The 23921-nt window shown below is 38.0% G+C and overlaps 1 protein-coding gene across 1 annotated transcript in view; it reads right to left on the reverse strand.

Annotated features, from left to right (window-relative positions):
- Positions 1 to 3311: 3311 nt before the first annotated feature.
- Positions 3312 to 23921, reverse strand: part of LOC123662245 (C-1-tetrahydrofolate synthase, cytoplasmic) — a 28759-nt gene continuing 8149 nt past the window's right edge. Inside the window, exons 3-15 of the mRNA XM_045597116.1 lie at positions 22304 to 22440; positions 20882 to 21116; positions 12521 to 12632; positions 9236 to 9461; positions 8819 to 8992; positions 8010 to 8175; positions 7181 to 7484; positions 6891 to 7108; positions 6406 to 6616; positions 5263 to 5411; positions 5023 to 5126; positions 3982 to 4267; positions 3312 to 3680 (exon numbers count right to left, since the gene is read on the reverse strand). Coding sequence (XP_045453072.1) covers positions 3438 to 3680; positions 3982 to 4267; positions 5023 to 5126; positions 5263 to 5411; positions 6406 to 6616; positions 6891 to 7108; positions 7181 to 7484; positions 8010 to 8175; positions 8819 to 8992; positions 9236 to 9461; positions 12521 to 12632; positions 20882 to 21116; positions 22304 to 22440 — 2565 coding nt within the window. The 3' untranslated portion in view covers positions 3312 to 3437. The remainder of the gene's footprint in view (positions 3681 to 3981; positions 4268 to 5022; positions 5127 to 5262; positions 5412 to 6405; positions 6617 to 6890; positions 7109 to 7180; positions 7485 to 8009; positions 8176 to 8818; positions 8993 to 9235; positions 9462 to 12520; positions 12633 to 20881; positions 21117 to 22303; positions 22441 to 23921) is intronic.

A 23921-nucleotide genomic window follows, 5' to 3' on the forward strand; every position in this document is an offset into this window, starting at 1 on the left:
GGGAAATGATCAATACCCGACTTACAGGGATCGAGAACCGTCTTATGCCAGCCTCGACGGTACGTACCAACTGAGCCAGCGCCTACGACAACCAGAGGCAACAAGTTTTGCGACTCCTGGGACGTGGGCCACGGTGGTGAGGAAGGGCAAGTGGAAGGAGAAACGAAAAGTCATCCATCCCAGTGGCTGCCCCCGAACCTGCAGCTTGTCTTAGTGCCGCTTTTCTACTAAAGGTGGCTGCTGTCGCCAAGTCGACCAGCTAGAAACCGCGGAGAAGGGGATGAGATATTTTACCATTCTCCAGACGGCACAAAATAAAGGTTATTCCTGACTCTCCTTTTACAAATTTTAGATTCTTATGAGGAGGGAAGACTGGCACCGATTCAGACTTCCTGCGAATACACCAGGTGCAGTTCAGAAAGACACATGGCCTGAACCTGCACCGAAGCGCAGCGGTGTGCCATCTGCGCGGATGCAGGAAGGTTCGCGTCTAATACAATAGGGGTAGGGATTACTTACTACCCAAACTAAAAGAAAAGTAGTCATTGGGACCTGGACCGCTCTGAGGCCTGTAAGCCGTCAGGATCCTGAGGAGGATACGGCTAGGTCTTTGTGAACGGTAACGTACGCTTTTTTTAGGTGGAGTATCCACCATGGATACTTTCGACACGAGGCCACCGGAGATGTTATGCCAGACTCCTTCTGGCTAAAAAAACCACCACGTGTGAGTAGACCCCCGCCAAAGTGGGGCGAGATGGGATCGCAATAGCATGTACCACCCCGCACCGGCCGTTGTCCCGAATAAAAACATCTGGGCCCCGGGACTTAGACTGACCCGGGACTTAGACTGACCCAGGACTTCTTATGAGGGGCGGCACCTACAAGATTGCTCCTCTTGACGTGTGGGGTCTCAAGCCGGCTGAAAGTTCTTCGACCCCCAACCAGCCACCCCACTTAAGGGACGCTCAACCGGACTAGTCTACCGTCTGCAGAATAGGGACATGGTCAAGGAGCGTCCCAATGCCAGGCCAGGTGAAAGCCCGACCTCTAACACCGGATCGCACCGAGCAACCGAGCAAAACTCCAGGGAGGCCAGCACAGCCGGCCCTCATCTAACAGGTCTGCTGGATTGCACCGAGCAACCGAGCAAATCTCCAGGAAGCCAGTTCATCCCGGCCGGCACGCCGCGCTTTCGCGCTAGAGGGTGAGCGAGATTTTACACACTACCCATAATTCCGTGCGGTTGCGTAAGGATTCCGTTGTGGACTTATCTTTCGCCAGCCCCGCAATCGCACGGAAGGTGACAGTTGAGTCCGAGTTGTCCGCCCTCTTATCTGTGACCGTGTCTTATCTTAGAGGGGGAGATAAACATTGCCTTAGATCGTTTCAGAACCAGGAAGAAGGTGAAACGCTGGCCCGTGGAGACGTACTCCTCCTTTCACAAGCAACAAGACAAAACACTTTCGACAGCATTCCTGTTGAGACTATTTTGGAGTCACTGAAGTACCATGTACTCCGCAACGAAGTGTCAGTGTCAAGTGTGTCAGGGTCACCACTAAGGTGATAGAGCGCTCACGGTGCCCATACACGGTACGGTCCTTGTGAGCATTCTACAAGGCGAATACATAGGCGAAGTCGTAATGACCTTGTTGACTTGAGTTGATGACTGTATAAACCTTGATTTTATTTCTTGCTAAAAACATAATAAAATATCCATCTTTTGATATAAACGTGTGAATATACGAATCACTCCGTATTATTCCGTTTATTCTCATTATCTCTTTCCTAAGATATACTTGTTTATAAATTAGTCGTTAAAATAAATTAGCAAATTTACATAACTTGTAATTTTAATTTCTTGTATAAAATTATGATCATTTACATGTACTTTGGATTAATTAAATAAAATTGAAAAATACATACATTTAAAAGAAAATTGTGTTTTTTATTAATATTTTTTTTTTGTTTACTTTTAAGAAACTAAAACTTCCTATCCATATCTTACTCAAAATTTGGAGCAGCCCGTCTGGGATAGCACCTTAACCTTACAGAAGATCAAAACCAAATAACACTGCTCTGAAGTAATGTTGTGTCCCTTTGGTGAGTAAGTTAGCCAGAGTTCCCCGGGAGAGTCGGGGATAGGGTCAACAACGCACAATCAATGCGTGTTACTGGCGTCCATAGGATATGTTTGCAATTTTTTTATAAAAAAATCCTACTGACGTCATAATAAATGTAAAATAAATAAATATACGAGTTGAATGTGTAAAATAAATACACAACTATTCAAGTCAAAATTTTAGAAGGCTTGTTTGCTTAACAAGCAACATGACAAATATTTGAAAGGTTTCTTTCAAGTGCCTATGTAGGTACTCTTTGAATGACCCGCATTGACAATAAGTAAAACACCCTGTCTTATAACTCGTGTGATTTCTAGCCTGCGTTTTAACTTTCAATTTTATAACAGTACAGAGGATTTTGCCATGTCATGAAGAATAGAAAACACATGTAGCAGATTGATCGGTACGGTTAAGGTTGTGCGTTTTACGATCAAGGGTATAGTTTCCAATTGTTGTAGAGTAATGAAATGTTTTGTAGTCCTTCTTCTAACAAGCTATTCTTTATAATAAATGATACATACATTATATAACAATATATATAATACAAAATAACTTTTAAAAAAGGTTGATTCTAATAAAATCGTCCAATTATACAGGTTTAAGGTACTAGTGTAATTTAATCATTTGTTTCTCAGTTTACGCTTCAGCCTGTAATATTCCACTACTGGGCATAGGGCTCTTTCCCCATGTAGGGGAAGAATAATGCGGGTTGGCGGATATATTCCCTACTATGAGTTTCTCAGTGTAGTCACTTATTGTTAATAATGCACTAAAGAAATATTTCTAATCTTGTCACAAACTGGCACCGAACAAATCAATAGCAACGTTAGTACGTTTTTGGATGTGAAAATTATTCACTTCAAATATAATTGTGTCTGCTAACAAACGAAAAAAACCGACTTCAATTACATCAACAAGAAATACAACGTAAGTAGACGAAAATATTAACAAACGCGCTAGTCACCACTACTATTTTCAAAGATTCCCCTCAATTTCTCTGGAATGCCATCATCAGATCCTGGTTTCCTTATCATAGTATCACCCTTGAGATATCTCCTTTCCAACAAAAAAGAATCAGCAAAATTGGTTCATAAAGGACGAAGTTATCCGCGAACACACATAAAAATATATATCGAATTGAGAAACCGTCTTTTTTGAAGACGGTTAAAGAAAAAATATAAAAAAAAACAATTAAAAATAACAACGCATTTATTAAAAAAACATCATTTAAGCATATTTTTATAATATTACATATTTGTTTATTTGCCAAGAATAATAGGCTTCCACCGTTTAATTACGTCTTTTTACATATATTGTTTAGAATAACCCTTGAATTTCGCCAGTTTTAGTGTCCAGATCAATGTCATAGATGCTAGGTCTTGTAGGGAGACCAGGCATTTTGGAGATGTCGCCCACCATTGGGACAATAAAGCCAGCGCCCACGGACACAAATATGTCGTTAATGCGAAGTGTGAACCCGGTTGGTGCGCCTTTGATCGTGGGGTCACCCGTGAGCGAGTTCGATGTTTTCGCCATGCACACTGCTAGCTTATCGTAACCCTGAAAACAAAACAGAATTACGTTTATCGATGAAAAAAAATTCTATAAAACTTAACGGATAACTACTCAACACAATTTGAAATTTGCATTACGTAATTGTAGGAATACACTATTTTTTTTACGCCAATGCATTTCTTTGAACTTAGCTTACCTATATGTTTAGGTATTTATTACATTAGTAAGTAAATAATCAAATGTTAAAACTAACATACAAAAGTATCACTTACTAATAAATTATCAAGTTAATCTCTCAAAATTTCTCTTTTTAGTATTCAAAAAAGATCAAGTATTGTTCACTCACTTTCTCAGTAAAGTTCCTGATCTTGGCGAGCACGTCGTCCGTGTACTCCACGCGGCCGGCGCCGTACATCTCCACGGCGATGGCGCGTATCTTGTCCGCCAGCGGCAGCTCCAGCGGGTAGAGGTAGCGGAAGGCGGCGGGCCGGTCGCAGGCCGCGATGACGGCGTCGGCGAGCTCGAGCGCGCCCGCGCCGCCGCGCGCCCAGTGCGAGCAAACCACCGCCCGGAAGGCTCCGTTCTTCTCCGCGAACTCTTTCACCAACTTCAGTTCAGCTTCTGTGTCGTTACTGTGAAGGGTGAATTACGCTTCAGCCTGTAATATCCCACTATGAGTTTCTCAGTACTGGGCACTACTGGGCATAGGCCTCTTTCCCCATGTAGGAGAAGGATCAGAGCTTAATCCACCACGCTGCTACAATGCGGGTTGGCGGATATATTCCCTACTATGAGTAACGATCGCTATCAGGTGTCGCTACATGATAGCAACCGGAACCGACGGCTTATCGTGCTCTCCGAAGCACGGTGGGGAGACCCACAAGGACTGCACAAACACCCAGACCACGGCAAATACCTGTATGGCCAATAAAAATGTTTGTCATGTGTGGGGATCGAACCCGCAACCGCCAGCGCAAACAGGTACAATCCATGGCTGTAACCGTTGCGCCAACGCGGCGAAGGATGAATTAATGGGATATAATTTACTAGTCGTACTTCGCGATTTCATTTATTATTGACATTACGATTTAATATCGACATATTCAATTGAAGCGTACTCAAAACCGTCTTATATAAATGTAATAGAAAACAAAAAAATTAATCCATGTGACGGGTAGGTATCAAAACTTCATGAAAACGAAACCCCGTAAGTTGATTACATTTTCAAACATATTATTTCATTTTATTTACAAATATTAAAATAAGTAACACATAATAAGAAATTAAAGAACTTTTAAGCGCATTTGTTTCTTAGCAAATATATAGAATATAATTCTTTTTCTATTTGAGAAAAAAAAAATCACAATTAAGATTTAAGTTCGCTTACCCATGTCGGTTGATAGCGATGACGACCGGTACTCCGAATTTGTTACCGTTGCTAATATGTTTTCCTAAATTGCACAATCCTTTGCTTAGCAATTCCAAGTTTTCCTGCAAAATAAATACAATTTTGTGCTATTTATATTCGTCGAGACAGCATGGAACAGAGAGCTGACGCTCCTTATACATTCTTGATGGTGGAAGGAGGAGCTCAGTAGAAGGAGCTCTCCAAGAGGTTAGGCATCACCTGGACGTAGACGTCGTGCAGAGGCAGGCCGGGACTGACGGCGGGCCCGCCGCCGTGCATCTTCAGCGCGCGAACAGTCGCCACGATCACGGCGCAGTGCGGCGCGTCGCCGCTCGCACGGCACTTGATGTCGAAGAACTTCTCCATACCTGCGGGTATACAGTGCCACGGATAAATGAGACTATATAACTATATGGCAATCTGACTAATGCCGAGCCGAACTGATTTGGCGCATTCCTGAGGCACGCGATAGTTTGAAGTGTGTAAGAGTAGTATGTGTATGTTGCTTTGTATAGTCATTTTAAACTATTGTTCTTGTCTCTGGTTTGTGATCAAATAAACGTTTTTTTCTTTCTTTCTTTCTTATATATAGGCTTCAACAAATCCAAGTTCGTCTAGTAGCTGTATATTCAAACTCAATAGAAAGAAAACAGTAGCGGGAAGCTTCACACTGAAAACGCGACTTGATTGTTGTAAATTATTAGACTAGCCCGTTGGCGAAGTTTGTAGTGACCCTGCTTTCTGCTCCGAGGGTTGTGGATTCGATTCCCACAGCGAGTCTGGGTGTAATATAAATATTTATTTATATATTTATATATGTATTATTTATATATGTATTATTTATAAGTATGTTTATCAAAAAAAAATGTAGCTATATACCAGTTGGCTGTTACCTATAACAAAAGCATTAAGTTGCTTACTTTAGGGACAGACGACCGTGTGTGTATTGTGTAAATATTTATTTATTTATTTATTTATTAAGGACGATTTTACCTACCTATACCTTTTAAAGCATGCAGGCTCATAGAGAGCTCTAAAATAGTCATATGAAACCTTTGGAACCTGATCCTGTCATATAAGCATATTAACACAGCACGGCACTTGTGTTTGTCGTGTCATTTCTTATTAAATTAAAATTTAGAAAAAACTACCGACTTTGAAATCAAACCATTTCTTATTTTCTTAAAAACTATGTTACTACTTTGAAGTTACTATTATTATGTTTCATAAGAGTTAAGTAATATACCATATAATATGTACAGTATAAAAAGAAAGTGCTTGTAAAAAATCGTAATTAACTACGCCCTTACAACATTTAAGATTTATGTTTTAGCTTTTAAAGTTATATTGTAAAAATCATACCAATGTCGGACCCAAAGCCAGCTTCGGTTGCAACGTATCCTCCCTCCCTCGCCAGCTTCATGGCGATCTTATCGGCCAGGATCGAGGAGCAGCCGTGCGCGATGTTGGCGAAGGGCCCCGTGTGTACGAGCACGGGCGTGCCCTCTAACGACTGCATTAGCGTCGGCTCGAATGCGTCCTTCAGAAGGACCATTAATGCTCCGGTGACACCCTAGAATGGAATGCGTTATAAATCATTACAGCCTATACAATCCACTGCTGGACATAGGCCTCCACAAGTTTACGCCAAAAATAACGTGAACTCGTGTGTGTTGCCCATAGTCACCACGCTGGGCAGGCGGGTTGGTGACCGCAGTACTGGCTTTGTCGCACCAAAGACGCTGCTGCCCGTCTTCGGTCTGTGTATTTCAATATATAGTCATAATCAGTTATAAATAACAACTTTAAAACTACTCACTAATAGGCAATACTAAAATAATATGTACCAAATCGTCAGCAGTTACAGGTTCTCCGTCCTTATCTAGAGCGACGACCATGCTAGCGAGCCGCTCCTTAATATCGTCGATATCCTTCCCCAGAGCGAGAACAGCCATTATCTCTGAAGCCACAGAAATGTCGAAAGCTGTCTCTCGGGTGAAACCTTTCTCCGTTGGTGACTGGCCGATTGTTATTTTACGCAGGTATCTGTCGTTAAGATCCACGACTGGAAAAAAGTAGAGAAACGAATAAAGTAATTGTTATTACCATCAAAATATGTTAAAGTGATCTCAATTACCTCTGTTCCACATAATTTTGTTAACATCAATATTTAGTCTAGCGAATTTCGTCCTTTCTTCCGGTGTTAAAGCTTCCGGGTCTGTTTTATTGATACCCAATTTCTTGAGTCTTCTAAGTTGAATAGGAGAGAACTTTCTGACTCCCTTGACCTTTGGAACGAGACGATCATACAGCGGTCCATCTTTTTGTGTCAGTTCGTGGAAGATTCTGGCATCCATTTGAGCTGCCAAAAGATTATTGGCGGCCGTGACAGCATGGATGTCTCCAGTAAGATGAAGATTGAAGTCTTCCATTGGTATAACCTATTTAAACAAATATTGTAAAAGGTTACTGAAAATTTTCCATAGTGACACTGCAAAATATTTAAAAATAAAAAGTCGATACATAATTAAGAATAATTTAATAACTGTATTGACTGACGCCGCGTTGGCGCAACGGTCACAGCCATAGATTGTACCTGTGGCGCTGGCGGTTGCGGGTTCGACCCCCGCACATGACAAACATTTGTATTGGCTATACAGGTGGTTGCCGTGGTCTGGGTGTTTGTGCAGTCCTTGTGGGTCTCCCCACCGTGCCTCGGAGAGCACGTTAAGCCGTCGGTCCCGGTTGTTATCGTGTACACCTGATAGCGATCGTTACTCATAGTAGGGAATATATCCGCCAACCCACATTGGTGCAGCGTGGTGGATTAAGCTCTGATCCTTCTCCTACATGGGGAAAGAGGCCTATGCCCAGTAGTGGGATATTACAGGCTGAATTGTATTTAAATATTTTTGTAGTTAATAAACTTCAAACAAAGTTGGATACGATCACGGATTGACAGCCACCTGCGAGTACCCGCCGCCGGCCGCGCCGCCCTTGACGCCGAAGGTGGGCCCCTGGCTGGGCTGCCGCATGCACGCGAAGGCGTTCTTCCCGCGGTGCGCGCCCAGCGCCTGCACCAGCCCCAGGAGCGTCGTGCTCTTGCCTTCGCCCAGCGGGGTCGGCGTTATGCTATCGAATACCAAATCCATCTGATTATACTCTGTGACATATCAAACGGTAGAGTTCTTGTGTCGTTCCCGTTTTAATTTTTTAGGTCAAGTAAATAGTTAAGTTTATTCTGAATAAGTGCCTCCCTTATATTGTGATAGAATTAAAAACGGACAAGGTTCTTCAGTTCGAAAATAAATGATTAAGTACTTCTTTATTCTTATTATTTACTAGCTGTTCCCGCGACTTCATCCGCGTGGAATTTAACAAAAAAGTTATCGTTTAGTTCGCTGAGAATAAATATTTAAAATAAAAGACGCATAAGTTACTCCTTACTATATCAGCTTTCTGCCAGTGAAAGTCTGGTCAAAATCGGTCCAGCCGTTTTAGAGATTAGCCGAAACAAACAGACAGATAGACAAACAGACAGACAGGCAAAAATTGTAAAAATGACATTTTGGAATATGTACCGTGTATTTTAATATTACAAACAGACACTCCGATTTTATTAATTTGTATAGATGTATAGTTGTATTATTTCTATGTATAATTATAAAAAAAATTTTAAAACAGTCGGCTGTGATAAGCTGTATTAAGCTGCTTACATCAGGAATAGACGACCGTGAGTGTACGTTAGTAGATATTTATTTATTATTTAATTTACCCCGCCACCACGATGTATTTGCCACCCTTTTGGTCTCGGTAACGGTCCAGTACAGATAGAGAAATCTTCGCCTTAGTGTTGCCATACTGGGACACCTCGTTCGGGAATAAACCAATTTCCTCTGCCAACTGCGCGATATGCTTTGGTTTTTGAGCACGCGCTATCGCGATATCACTGGAAGAAATTTTAGTCTTATAAATTTAGTTTTTAAAATATTAAGTAGAAGCCAACGTTATACGTTTTTATGCCAAATAACTCAAATAAGTAGTTGAATAAGTGCCTTAAATTGTTAACAAAAACTGCTTAAACATAGAGATCAATTTTCTTAATATACTTTTAACTACATAGGTCATTTAATGCTTAAACAGTACCTATAGAAAGAGTTTGCAACACTTAAAACTTAAGCAGTCAGTATACCTGGGTACCGGAGAAAGCGTCTTCAGTCTCAGAGGAGTGAGCGGCCAGGCGGGCGCTATCAGGCGGTCGAGCTGACGCTTCGCTGCCAGCAGCGTGTTCCGCATGAGCATGGCCACTGTCATGGGGCCCACGCCGCCCGGAACCGGGGTGACGTGAGACGCAACCTGCACAGCCTCCGAATACGAAACGTCGCCCACCAACCTCTGCCCGCTACTCTTCGAAGAGTCTACGATAGCACCAGAATATCGTCAGAATTGAGAATGATAAAAATTGAGTTCGTGTGTCTTAATTTCCAACTATAAACTCGTTTTCAATCATATCGCAGATATAACGACATAAATTTTTAAACATAAAACATAAATAATTAAAGTGAATGATAAGAACCTACATAAATTACCAGTTACAGGTTTTTTTTTTACTTTAAATAAAAGTCGATAACAATGTCACAGCACTATAGCTAGCACAATTTAATTTTTCTTTTACTTTAGTATTTAGTTCTAGACACTAACATTCAAGATTGTATTTGTAAAAAATGCTTTTAAAACGCGCGCTAACTTGTTAGTCTTAGAATGTTGTGAACACCGGCCCTTAGTTTAAGATAAGCTTAAATCGTATAAAATAATTTGTTCCTTTAAAACTAATATATTCTATCGAATACATTTTTGTCACATACCTACATGTCCGTCAAGTTGATAAGCTTTTCAAGTTAAAGTAGAATAGAACTGATATTTGCTCAGGTCTGACAACAGCGAACACTCGAATGTACAAAACGATTCCATTGGCTCTTTGTTATGAAATTAAAACCTGACATTGTATTATATGTTTGGAAAACTTTCTTTCCTTATTTTGTAAATAAAGAAACGTTTAGAAAGACATAACAAATATCGCATTTAAATTAATAACTGGGCAACTAATGTAACATTAACAACATCGCATTAAATCCAACACTAATCAACGAGAAATTCTTGTATATATATATATAATCTGAATCTCGGAAACAGAGCTTCAACAATTTTCATGAAAATTAGTATGCAGGGGCGATAAATCGATATAGCTAGGATTCATTTTTAGAAAATGTCATTTTATCCCTGTTTTTAGGCAGTGAAAAAATGGCTACGATATCGTTAGAATACGAAGGTAAATTTCGCAACTGTCTAGAAAGTTACAATAGCTCAGGTGGGAAATCGGCTGGTCAGGATTGACCGAGAAGACCACGATTCACATCGACGGTTCATAAACGACGGAGTTATCCCCGAACATACATAAAATGTATATATATATATATATATATATATATATATATATATATATATATATATACGGTCGAATTGAGTAACCTCCTCCTTTTTTTGAAGTCGGTTAAAAAATACCGAGCTAAGCTCGGTCACCCAGGTACTCTATAATCATACGATCTCATACAACATAGATGTGAGTGATGACTAAGGCGCTTCCAGCAATGCTTAAATATCTGCACTTAGGAATAATTAACAAAAATAATAAAATAAAATAAAAATGGTAAAAAATGGTGCCCTATTTACTTCTTAACATATAACAATACTAGCGATATATAATATAGATATATAATATAAATATAATAGATAGCTATATATAATATAAGTAGATATAAAATAAAATAAATATAATATATAATTTATGCGCAAAATAAAAGTGTTTATTTACGACATCATATTTGAAACCTCTAAAACTATAAGTTCCTCTACTATATTATTCATGTATTATACATATAAACCTTCCTCTGGAATCACCCTATTTACTAAAGAAAACCGCATCAAAATCCGTTGCGTAGTTTTAAAGATCCAAGCAGACAGCGGGAAGCGACTTTGTTTTAAACTATGTAATGATTAGTGCCTGATTAATTGTATTTCACCACATTTTGTTTTATTAACCGACTTCAAAAAATACATTCGAATTTAGGAATTCTTGAGTTCCTAAATTTTTTGAAATCGGCATAAAAAGGAGGAGAATCACAATTTGACTGACTTTTTTTATATAATAACTTTTTACGAAATATACCGAGTGTGATAATTCTTTTTGTATTCGAAGTATTGCTTGGCATTCAGTTCCACTTAAACCGAGATCTGACGAGTAGTTTTTTATGATGTTTTCATTCTATTACTTCTCGGTGTTGTCTCATTGTCGTCGTTTTTTTTTTTTTTTTTTTTTTGTATAAGTATTAAAACTGTTATCATTTTAAATCGTAGTGACGACTAGTGCGTTTGTTAATTTTTTTCGTCAACTTACGTTGCATTACTTGTTTATGTAATTGAAGTCGGTTTTTTCGTTTGCAAGTAAACACAATTATTAGACGTAGTAATCTTTATTAAAAGGAATTAACATCTATAAGTAAGGTAAGCGAAGGTCTCGTCGAAATGGTGGGTGATAACAATAGACTGGGGCTAAGAGATCCCACTAGATTGCTACTGCCATCTTATCATCCCACTTTTTTTCAAAAAAAAAAACTGTTCTATAATGTGTATAAAGATTTTTAATAATGAACCTAATAACATTAGGGAATTACCGTTGACATCTTTATATTACTTATAAACTTAAAAAATGGTTAATTGATAAACTCTTTTATTGTATAAATGAATTTTTTTATTTTAAATGAATGAAAAAATATAACTTCTTTTTTTATGTAATTAATTATGTTTTATAGCATGCCTCTTCTTTAAAACGTAACTTACTATCTAAATAATATTGTATTATTTAATATTGTTCGTTGTTAAATGGTACGTACTTTGTCTTATTATAATACTAGCTGTGCCCGCGACTTCGTCCGCGTGGAATTTAACAAAAACGTTATTTTTCAGTTCGCAGTTATAATACAAATTAATAAATAAAATTAAATAAAAGTAAAAGTTACTCCTTATTACATCAGCTATATGCCAGTAAAAATCCCGTCAAAATCATTCCAACCGTTTCAGAGATTAGCCGGAACAAAGAGACAGACAGACAAAAATTGTAAAAAATGTTATTTTGGATCATGTACCTTGTAATCTTGTATACATCCATATTCATTAAGTAAAAACCGTTAATTTTAATATTACAAACAGACACTTCAATTTTATTTATTTGTATAGATGTATTTGCTTGCCTATCATAGGTGTAATGTCTGAGATGCTCCGTAACTGTAAAACTACATTTCTTGCTAATAAATAAATAATTTATAATTTTTATCATAATTTTTTTTTTAGAAATACGAAAATTTAGTTATAATTTAGTTAAATTGCCAATAACAAAATATTTTATGTTTTAAATACTCACCAGGGATAGGATTAATTCCGCAGTCGATTACGATTGCTCCTGGTTTAATCCAGGACCCGCGGACCAGTTCGGGTTTGCCGATTGCCACGACAAGGATATCTGCCGTCTTTGTCTGTAATGAAAGATCTGACCTTATTTTCTCAAATTAAACACTAATTGTTAAGATTTTTACAGATTTTTATTACACAACCGTTCGGTACAAATGTCGAGAATAGAATACCCACATTATCATATTACTTTTTTAACGTCAGAAACATTCATTTGTTCGTTCCTGTGTTGCTATATGTAATTAATTAATTTAATGTGTCACTAACAAACTGAAACTTAATAAATCTAATATCAATGTAAGTTATGACAATAAATGTATATCTAATAATTACATCTTAATATAGTGTCTTGGCTAATTAACCTTACAGCTCGGCCATCCTATCTAAGTGGGTCCTCCCACTTGCTCATATTAACTTAACATAAAAAGTAAAATAGAAATCAGCATAACAACACTAATTTGATTATTATACAATGAAATTATATAGCATATTTTGGCCTAAAATACATCATATAAGGCGGGTAAAGTAAATTATAAATTGTAACAGAGCTTTCCTTGACACAACATCGACAATTTACAAAAATTATACAAATGATGTACATTGATTGATCTCAATTAAGTATTTCTAAATGAATATATTATAGTCTTTACAATACATTTGCTTCAAGTTAATCATTGTTCACTAACGTAATTCATAATCACGTTCCTAATAGATTACTACATCATATACAAATATCATATCATATACACATATCATATCATATACACATATCATATTCATATGTCATATTCATATATCATATTCACATATCATATTCATATATCATATTCATTTCAATAGTTTTATTACATAATTATCTTATCACAAATCTTTATCATATTTCAATTTCGTTAACAATACTTAGACATTCTCATTCTGTTTCTTGCGCAATTTGTCACGGTCTCAGGTCATCTGTGCGACACCGTTGTCATGGTGCCATTCATTGTCTGCACTGACCAGTCATGACAAATTTACGCTCAGGTCTTATTAACTATCTTGCAATCATATGTGCGACATCAATATCTCGATGTCATTCATTATCTGCACTGATTGCTCATATTTTTTTTTTTTTTTTTTTAAAGTATTCATCAAGATGTCAACATTCTTATTAATGACACACACAACTTTTAATCACTATCGAAAATTTGATCACCAAAAAATTAATTATCGTAAATAATCAAATCATTATTTCTCGTATAATACATATATATTTACAGAGCTATATTATTCTTATTATTATTATTTTTTTTTATTATCATTATAATTTATTATTCTTTCTCTAACTCAATTTCTGGACCCTCACTTTGATCGCTGTCAGTGCTATCACTGGTGTAACCCTTAAAGTTCAACCAGGGATGAATTTTATCCAACGCGACAACGTTTTCATACCTCTTGTTACCTCTCCTCGTTAATGGAGTGTCTTCAACGAGAAATCTGTCGTTGGGTAATATCTTAAGAATCCTATAAGGACCTTGAAATTTAGGGATGAGCTTGTGCGATTTCCCTACGTGATCTTTGTCTATTACGGTTCTTTCTATCCTGACCAAATCACCTACATTATATTGCCGCTGACATGTCCTACGCTTATCAAACTGCTTTTTAGCATATTCCTGTTGCTTCTCTATCCTCTCTCTAGCATCTGACCTCAACCTATCTAATGCCTCACCCTCGATTCGTTCAGTTGTTTCAGTAATTACGTCGGCCAAAAGATTTTCAGATGCATTCATCAGTCTGCATCCGAATAATAATTCTGAGGGGCTTTTCCCTGTTGTTTTATTACTGGTGGTATTAATGCCTAACTGAATCTCCCCGATGTAATCGTCCCATATATTATCATTCCCACCGTGACATTTTGCACTTAGGGCATCTGATATGGTCCGATTAAACCTCTCGACCTGTCCATTCGCTCTTGGAGTAGCCACTGCATTTAGAATATGCTTTATTTTTAATTTATCTATAAAATCTTTAAATTTTGCGCTTGTAAAACAAGTACCACGATCCGTTATAAGACGAGAAGGAACGCCAAAATAACTAAAATGTTCTTTAAATACTTTGATCGCCGTAATCGATTTTGTATCTCGTACGGCTCGAATATTAATAAATTTTGTAAAAGCGTCGATAATAACAAGCATGTACATATTACCCCTCTTAGAGCGAATGAAAGGGCCCAAATGATCAGCATGAAGTGTGTGAAATGGCTTCTCTAACTTAGGTATGGGGTGAAGCATTCCTTCTTTAGATCCCCCAGGTGTCTTATGATGCGCGCACTCTAAACAAGCTGCGACATACTTCTTAACGAATCTACGCATTTTTGGAAACCAAAATGTGCCTCTTATACGATTCAAAGTTTTTTCGAAACCGAAATGACCCACATCGTCGTGGTTCATTCGCAGCACTTGCCACCTACAGCCCCTAGGAACTACCCATCGCAATCCTTCATCTAGAATTTTGTACACATAGTTACCCTTCAACTGATAATTATTACGCACATCAGCTACAAATTTTGTCTTATCATCCTCTAATATGTCCCTCACACGCTTTATCTCGCTGTCATCAGCTTGCACAGTAGCAATCCAGTCGCGAACATCTACGTGTAGGATGTCAAGAACATGTTCAGTGTCCACATCAGTTGGCTCACCAACAGGTCCGCGACTAAGCGCATCTACGTGAGCCATATTCGAACCCGGTCTGTATTCAATTTCGCAGTTGTACTCTTGAAATTGAATCCACCAACGCGAAATTCGTGGGATAAGGTCCCTTTTTGTCAGCGTGGTACGGAGCGCATTACAGTCAGTGACTATTTTGAATTTTAGCCCTAACAGATAAACCCGAAAACGATTCAATGACGCGACAACAGCTAAAGTTTCTAATTCAAAAGAATGAAACTTTTGTTCATCGGCTGAAGTTTTTCGGCTGTAATACGCTACTGGCCTAAGTAAACCGTCTACATCGCGCTGCAGAAGAATCCCTGCAATACCTAATTTCGATGCATCTGTGTGCAGTTCGGTTTCTAATTTAGGGTTATATAAAGCCAATATTGGACGTTCAACTAACTTTGATTTTAATATTCTGAACGATTCTGATTGCTCAGTCGACCATTTCCATTCAAATTTGGATCTTAGTAGATCTGTCAATGGGCGGGCAATGAGCGCAAAGTCTTTTACAAATCGACGAAAGAAACTAGCCAGACCAATGAACCGCCTAACATCATGAACGTTCCGCGGAGTTGGGAAGTTATCAATAGCTAATGTCTTTCGCGTTCCTGGACGTATCCCTTGACCACTCACATGAAACCCTAGAAACTCTAGCTCAGTACAAAAGAAGCTGCATTTCTTTATTTTAAGGGTAAGTCCTGCGTCTTTTAATAGTTGTAGTACCTCCTCCAGTCTTCTCATTCCTTGATCAAAGGATTCTGAAGGAATCAACACATCGTCCATATATACAATCGTGTAATTAACTTTCGACAATACTTTATTCATAGTCCGTTGGAAAACTGAAGGAGCGTTAGCTAATCCAAAAGGCATGCGTTTAAATTGATATTGCCCGTCGGGTGTCACAAACGCGGTTTTATCCTGTGACTTTACTGCTACTGGGATCTGATAGTACCCCGATGCAAGATCAAGGCTCGTGAATAAGGAATTACCAACTAACCTGTCAAGCTGATCATCGATTAGTGGTAATGGGTAGTGTTCTTTTTTGGTTTTGTTATTCAAGGCACGATAATCAACACATAATCTGCTTTCGCCTGTCTTTTTCTTTACCAATAATACCGGGCTAGCATAGGGTGAATTGGACTCACATACTATGTCTGCATCGATCATCTCCTTAACCATGGATTGAACTACCCGACGTTCCGGGAAAGAGAGTCTGTACGGGCGGTAAACTACTGGTTGCGTATCGTTCAAATCAATTTCCATTTGAACCACATTAGTCAACCCTAAATCATTTAAGTTCTCCGAAAAACATGTATCATAACTTTTAAGTACCCCTTTAAGTCTGTTAAATTCATCCTCGTTAAGTTGTTTACCATAATTAATTGTTAAGCTAGTCTCAGGATTATCAAAGTCTAATAAATTTATGTTCAAGTGATCTCCGATACAAACAGCTCGTGTAACAAGTGAACCCTGTCTTAAATGAATCGTATTATCACTAAAGTTTTGCACCAAAATTTTACCCTCGCCGCAATCTATATCGTACTCACCCGGCATTAAATAATATTCGTTTTTCGACGTACCCCGTATAGAGCCACTAACGCGAACTGAACCCGAATACTTATTCACGGAAATACATGGTAACGTAAACATTTCCTTAGGAGGTAAGATAACATCTGTTTTCAGACTTAATTGCAATTTAACTGAATGATCTCGGGTAAATATTAAGGAATCTGTAGTTTTAGTAATGGTTATACCGGGTTTTTCAGTAAAACTGTGTCCAATAAGAACTGAATATTTTATGACACTGTCGTCAACTATATACGCAATTACTTCTTCCACAATATCCTGAATTTCAATCGTGACGTTAGAGACACCCAATGGCCTTACTATACTATTACCTATACCCCTCATGGTTGGTAAGTTATTATCTGTCCACGCGATTCCTAACCGAACTGCCTCACTGTGTCGAATTAACGTACATTGGCTACCTAAGTCCACGTAGCCTTGAATAAGATCACCGTTGAGTTTTACAAGTATTAAATATTTACTGTCATCAGTTATATTCGTCTCAATACGCATCACATTTTTATCCTTAGGTTTATCGGTCTTACTAATGGGATCAGTAGGCAATCTAGGACAATTAATAGACAAGTGACCTAATCTATTACAAACATTACATTTTAATATTTTCTTCGGGCATCTAGAACTGAAATGCCCAGCTTCATTGCAATTAAAACATACAATCGATGTTTTATTTTGAGATCTAGAGGTCCTAGTTTCGCTGTTATTCGCTATTTGCCTGGAACTGTTTGTGGACAACGAGGTGGTAGCGTTGTTATGCTGGTCATAGTTAAATTTTGTTCTGACAGATTCACGAGGTTGCTGTTTAATCGATTGGAAATATTTCAGAACTTGTTCTGGTTCTTGACAATTCGCGGCTTTCGCACCTAGTCTCAAGGATCGATCCTCAATACCGTACAGCAAGCAATCTACCGCTCGTTTACCCTGTATTTCACATCTATTTAATAAATTAATTTTCTCATAAAAGTAATGTTCCAAAGAGTCGTTAAATTTGACACGTTTTGATAACATTTCGGTTAATAACTCAGCATAGTCATCGCTACTTGGAAATGATTCCTCTAACTTGATTTTCCATTCAGGCCACGAATACGACATGGTTGGAAGAGCTTGGTACCACGTTTTCGCAACCCCTGACAGTTTAGGCAAAGCATAGTGAATGATCTGATCATCCCCCCAACCGTAAAGGCGCGCACACTCTTCAACCTTACTAATCCACGTAAATATGGTTTGACTCTTGACCATAGGGTCGAAATCGGGAATCACATTACCCAACATAGGAAATTTATTACCCTGGGGTCGACTTTTAGCTAAAACTTCTACCAATGAAGCAAGAAACGTTTGTGTGTCATTATTAAGAACATCTTTAGGAGTACTCACATGATCAGAAGCTGGAAGTGTATGACGCTCGCTGCTAGGCTCTAAGTGTCCGCTGCGGCTTCTCCTGTTGCGACTGCCATCCGAGCCCCGGCTGATGCGACGATGTCGACGGCCAGAAAGTGGAGGTGTATGACGCTCGCGGCTAGTCTCCAAGCGACCGCTGCGGCCTCTCCTGTTACGACTGCCATCCGATTCCTGGCTGAAGCGACGTCCACATTCTCGCTTATAGCGGCTACTCCGACTGCGATATCGGCCACGGCTGCGACTCCGGTTCGATTGATCACGACGTCTCTTAGGCTTTTCTCGAAAGCTGCGGCTTCTAATACGAGGGGAATCCAACGAACTATCGTCCGATCGCATGTTTCGCTGCTTATGCGTTCTGCTTCGGTCACGGCGACGTTTGCGCTTGCTTTTATCGTTGACTTTATCCATTTGTTACTCAGATAATTTACTTAAAGTTGTGGGCGCAATAGCTTTATCCCACTTCTGAGTTGAAAGATCTGACCTTATTTTCTCAAATTAAACACTAATTGTTAAGATTTTTACAGATTTTTATTACACAACCGTTCGGTACAAATGTCGAGAATAGAATACCCACATTATCATATTACTTTTTTAACGTCAGAAACATTCATTTGTTCGTTCCTGTGTTGCTATATGTAATTAATTAATTTAATGTGTCACTAACAAACTGAAACTTAATAAATCTAATATCAATGTAAGTTATGACAATAAATGTATATCTAATAATTACATCTTAATATAGTGTCTTGGCTAATTAACCTTACAGTAAATTTTTGAATTTTGTTATTATCTTCTTTTGAAAAATGCTACCTAATAATACTTCGATTCAGCCCGTAACATCCCATTGCTGGGTGCGTGTAACATCCCACACCTCTTTCTCTCGTTTTATCACTCGTGATGAAATTGTTGCTTGCTATTTCATTGATATCAATTATAGTTATTGCTTTCCAAGTGTCATCCGTACGACTGTTAACCTTACACAAACAAAAAAAATACAAATAGCTATTCATATTTAATAAAACAAACAAACTAACGACTTTATTATTTACTTAACCTTAAGTTATTTACTAATCAATACTAATAGTACTCCCATTTTCTGTCTAATTTGTTAAAACTATGTTTAGGTTATGATTGACATTATAGTTGTCAACTAATAGCATAATTAATTAAAAAAGTTAGTTTTTAATTAATAATTAAACGCTTCACACACTTATATATTGTAGGTATATTTGTTAAAATTGATCCTACTAATATTTTAAATGTGGAAGTCTTGTGAGGATAGATGTGTGTGCATAGTATAGTATAACATACCGACATTATCACGGGATTGGAAATTATGCAGATAAACCGCGTGACGTATTATATAACATTTTTAACCGAACTCAAAAAAAGGAGGAGGTTACTCAATTCGACCTCTATGTTTTTTTTATGTATGTTCGGGGATAACTCCGTCGTTTATGAACCGATTTTGATAATTCTTTTTTTGTTGGAAAGGAGATATCCCTAGTTTGGTACCATGATAAGGAAACCAGTATCTGATGATGGGATCTCAGAGAAATCGAGGGAAACTCTCGAAAATCCGCATAACTTTTTACTAGTTGTACCGATTTTGATGATTTTTAATTTAATCGAAAGCCAATGTTTATCATGTGGTTACATTTAAATTTCATCGAGATCTAATTACAACTTTTGGAGTAATCCTTTATAATGCGTATTTACTTGACTATTTTTTCGTCTACCTACGTTGTATTACTTGTCGATATAATTGAAGTCGGTTTTTCTTCGTTTGCCTGCAAACACAATTATGATGATTTGACTCGATCTTCTTTTTTACTTCACTTCACTGCCTAGAGTTATTTGAATCGGAGACTTAAACAATACATCACATAAAATGACATAGTTTGACTACGAATTTCTTTTATAATCGATTTTTTTCTCGTTTCTCCTTTTTTTTAACTTCTCTCGCGTTTTGATTATATGATTGACAAAAATCACAGACCAGGTCTACCATTAAGTGTTGTTGTTTCTTATGCAAATGATTGCATGATTTTAAATAAGAAAAATAAAGATCTTTAATCTTAATCAAGAATAACTTCAATAAATTCAACCAACTGTGCTGATCAGTAACATTTTTATCTTATATAATTTAATTTAGATCATAATGTAATAACATATTAAAAACATCGGAATATTTTATTTTTCGTGCCCCCTTGAGTCATTTTATATTATTATTAATATATAATATAATGCTTCAGCCTGTAATATCCCACTGCTGAGACATAGGCCTCTTTCCCCATGTAGGAAAAGGATCAGAGTTCAATCCACCACGCTGCTCCAATGCAGTGTTGCCGATAATAATACAAATAACGATCGCTATCAGGTGCTCATGATAGCAACCGGGACCGACGTCGACGGCTTAACGTGCTCGCCGAGGCACGGTGGTGATATCGACAAGGACTGCACAAACAGCCAGACCACGGCAAACATCTATATGGCCAATACAAATGTTTGTCATGTGTGGGGATCGAACCCGCAACCGCTAGTGCGACAGCCACAAACCAGTGCTGTGACCGTTGCGTCAACGTGGCGTCTATATAAAATATATTAAATTATACTGGTATTAAATAATTACAACTAACGATTTCGCTCAAATTCCTCGTCTTCGAGTGGCAGACGGTAACGGTGGCGTGTTCCCACTTGAGTAGCTCCGCCACTGGAGTGCCTACGATTCTACTGCGACCGAGCACAACCGCGTTCTTGCCGGCAATCGACACGCCAGTGCCCTTGATCAGCTCGAGGACACCCGCAGGGGTGCAGGGCACGAAGCCTGACATGTCTCCGAGAGCCACGCGACCTTCGTTCTGTGTATTCAACCTGGAGAGTAAAAATATAAAATACTAATAATAGTATAGAAGCAACACAATTTGAAAAAAATGGTAGTTTTTATATATATTTTCTAGTTCTTGATTTTTTTTTAATTTTATTGAAATTTAGTATTTTAGAAAATAACAAATACCGTAAAATAAAATAAATCAAACAAAATCATAATACTAATAATAATTCAAACTATTAAGTGAAATAAAAAAAAACATGTGTCTATTTATTTTTGTTAACAGTATAAAATTACATAAATAATTTAAAAAAAAAAGTTTACTAGTAATATTTTAGTTTTACAATCGTCATATTATACAGTGGTGTGACTGATATTACGTCGCTTCCGTTATATATTTTTCTTACGGTTTTAGTATCACATTTTTTTTCGGTTCAGTCGCCCAGCCAAATGTCAAGCCTGCCTGTAAGGAACTTCGTTCCAATAATGTTTATTTCCTCAATAATCAACATATTATAACAATATTCTTTAGACTTTAACAGACTTCTTTGTTTGAGTGCAATAAGCTCCCATGCCAGAAGAAGTCACTAATAATAATACTAATAATAACAAATTTTAAAGTTCGTCTTTCATCTGTCTCTGTAAAAATTTGTTGTTTTCAACCTTACTGAAAAAATTGTAAGTAATATTTCATTTACCTTTAATGATGATATCCTATTATTGGACTATCAGATAGACACGTAGATTAAACAAATTATTGCGCTTTCAGGTGCATATTAAAACTCGTCATTTTTAAGTGTTAAAGTATTAAGTGAGATATTTGTACAAAAGTTTTTTTTTTATGTCACTAGGTTGGCAAACAGGCGTACGGCTCACCTGATGGTAAGAGATTACTGTAGCTTATAGACGCCTGCAACACCAGAAGCATCGCAAGCGCGTTGCCGACCCAATCCCCAATCCCCCAGGAGCACTGGTCACCTTACTCACCAACAGGAACACAATACTGCTTGAAAACAGTATTATTTTGCTGTGATCTTCTGTAAGGTCGAGGTACTACCCCAGTCGGGCTGCTCCATATTTTGAGCAGGAAATTCCTGCTGTGCCCTACCTCAGTGAAGTGAAAGAAACATCTTAAGATAAAACAACCTTGAAATTTTTTCTCCTAAAAAAAGCGTCTGCTAAGCAATAAAACATTTACAGACTGTTACAAAACTAGTGTTGTATCTCTTACCCATCAACATCCTTGTGTGGTGAGACGGCATCTGTGATGAGATGAGAGTCGATTTTCTCCGTCGAGTCTAGCGGCATTTGCACAATGATACCATGCACGAAAGGAGAATCATTAAGAGAGTTCAGTTTTGTTAGGAGCTGTAAGACGAATTAAATATATAAATATTCAACATATAACATAACTACTGTGTGGCTACGGCACTGTACTGTGTGGCTACGGTACTAAAGAATATAGCCTATAATCTTCCCGTGGGTGTCGTAAGAGGCGACTAAGGGATAACAGAGTTCCGCTACCACCTTGGAACTTAAAAAGCCGACTGATTGGATAACCATCCAACTGCTGGCTTTGAAATATACAGGCCGAAGACGGGCAGCAGCGTCTTCGGTGCGACAAAGCCAGCTGCGGTCACCAACCCGCCTGCCCAGCGTGGTGACTATGGGCAATACACATGAGTTCACGTTATTTTTGGCGTAAACTTGTGGAGGCCTATGTCCAGCAGTGGATTGTATAGGCTGTAATGATGATATAACATAAACTCTCGTATAAACCACCTATCGTAAAAAAAAATATATTTTGGTCATCGCTATCACTTGAGATTATAGCCTATCTCTTGGGATACTGATCAAATCATTACCAATACAATGACTTATATGTACCTAATAGGAAATATTGCCATGTTTGTGGTTTGTCATTCAGAGTTCCAGATATTTTAGCACTAAGCATACTACCATAGTTTCGTGTGTACTGAATATCGAAAACTCAAAATGACCAACAACAAACATTGAAAATATAACGTTTTACACACTCGTATAAATTATAAAATTACGCAAACTAGTATTAGACTTAAAACTGTGACGGCTAAGGGTTTAAAAGAACTACAAATTTAACTGCAGGTTTCCGCACTGGCGACATATTTCAAATCATTATTAAATTTTAATAGTTATATTTTTATTAAATGCCATGTACGACCGACATTTCATAGACCACAATAATTTTATATTTGTTAATAATTTATTATTGCAAAATCTGTAATTAAATTTCTTTTTTTTTAAATATACAGACTAGCGCTTGACTGCGATCTCACCTAATGCTAAGTGAAGATGCAGCCTAAGATGGTGCGCGCTTGCCTAGAAGATCACTCTTGATTTGAAGATACCTAAGTTATCAACATCTTATCTCTTTCGATACACTCTTGTCAGAGCGGTCGTGGTCTTCACTTCCCAGTCACACGCTTGACGACCCGTCTCCATCCTTCTCTGACAGCTGCTTTTCGGGAGCACACATGCAATGGAACGTCTACTGCAGCCTTTACTTGGTCCATCCATCTCATAGGCGATCTGCCGTGAGGTCTGGTTTCTTCTACTTTTCCTTGGGCGACTAATCACGTGACCAATGAAAGTGAGAATTCGAGCCTGTACGATGGAAGATAGAAGCTGCTTGATGCTGAGTTCTTCCGGAATGGACTTGTTGGTCCGGAATTGATTCCAGGACACTCTCAATATTTTTTTCCAGCACTACATCTCGAAAACGTCTATTTTCTTCTCCTCACTTTCTCGCAGGTCCACGTCTCCGAAGCGTAGAGGAATATGGAGAATACTAGCGCTCTAACTAGCCGAGT

This window comes from Melitaea cinxia, chromosome 18 (genome assembly GCF_905220565.1).
Source record: "Melitaea cinxia chromosome 18, ilMelCinx1.1, whole genome shotgun sequence".
Taxonomy (NCBI): domain Eukaryota; kingdom Metazoa; phylum Arthropoda; class Insecta; order Lepidoptera; family Nymphalidae; genus Melitaea; species Melitaea cinxia.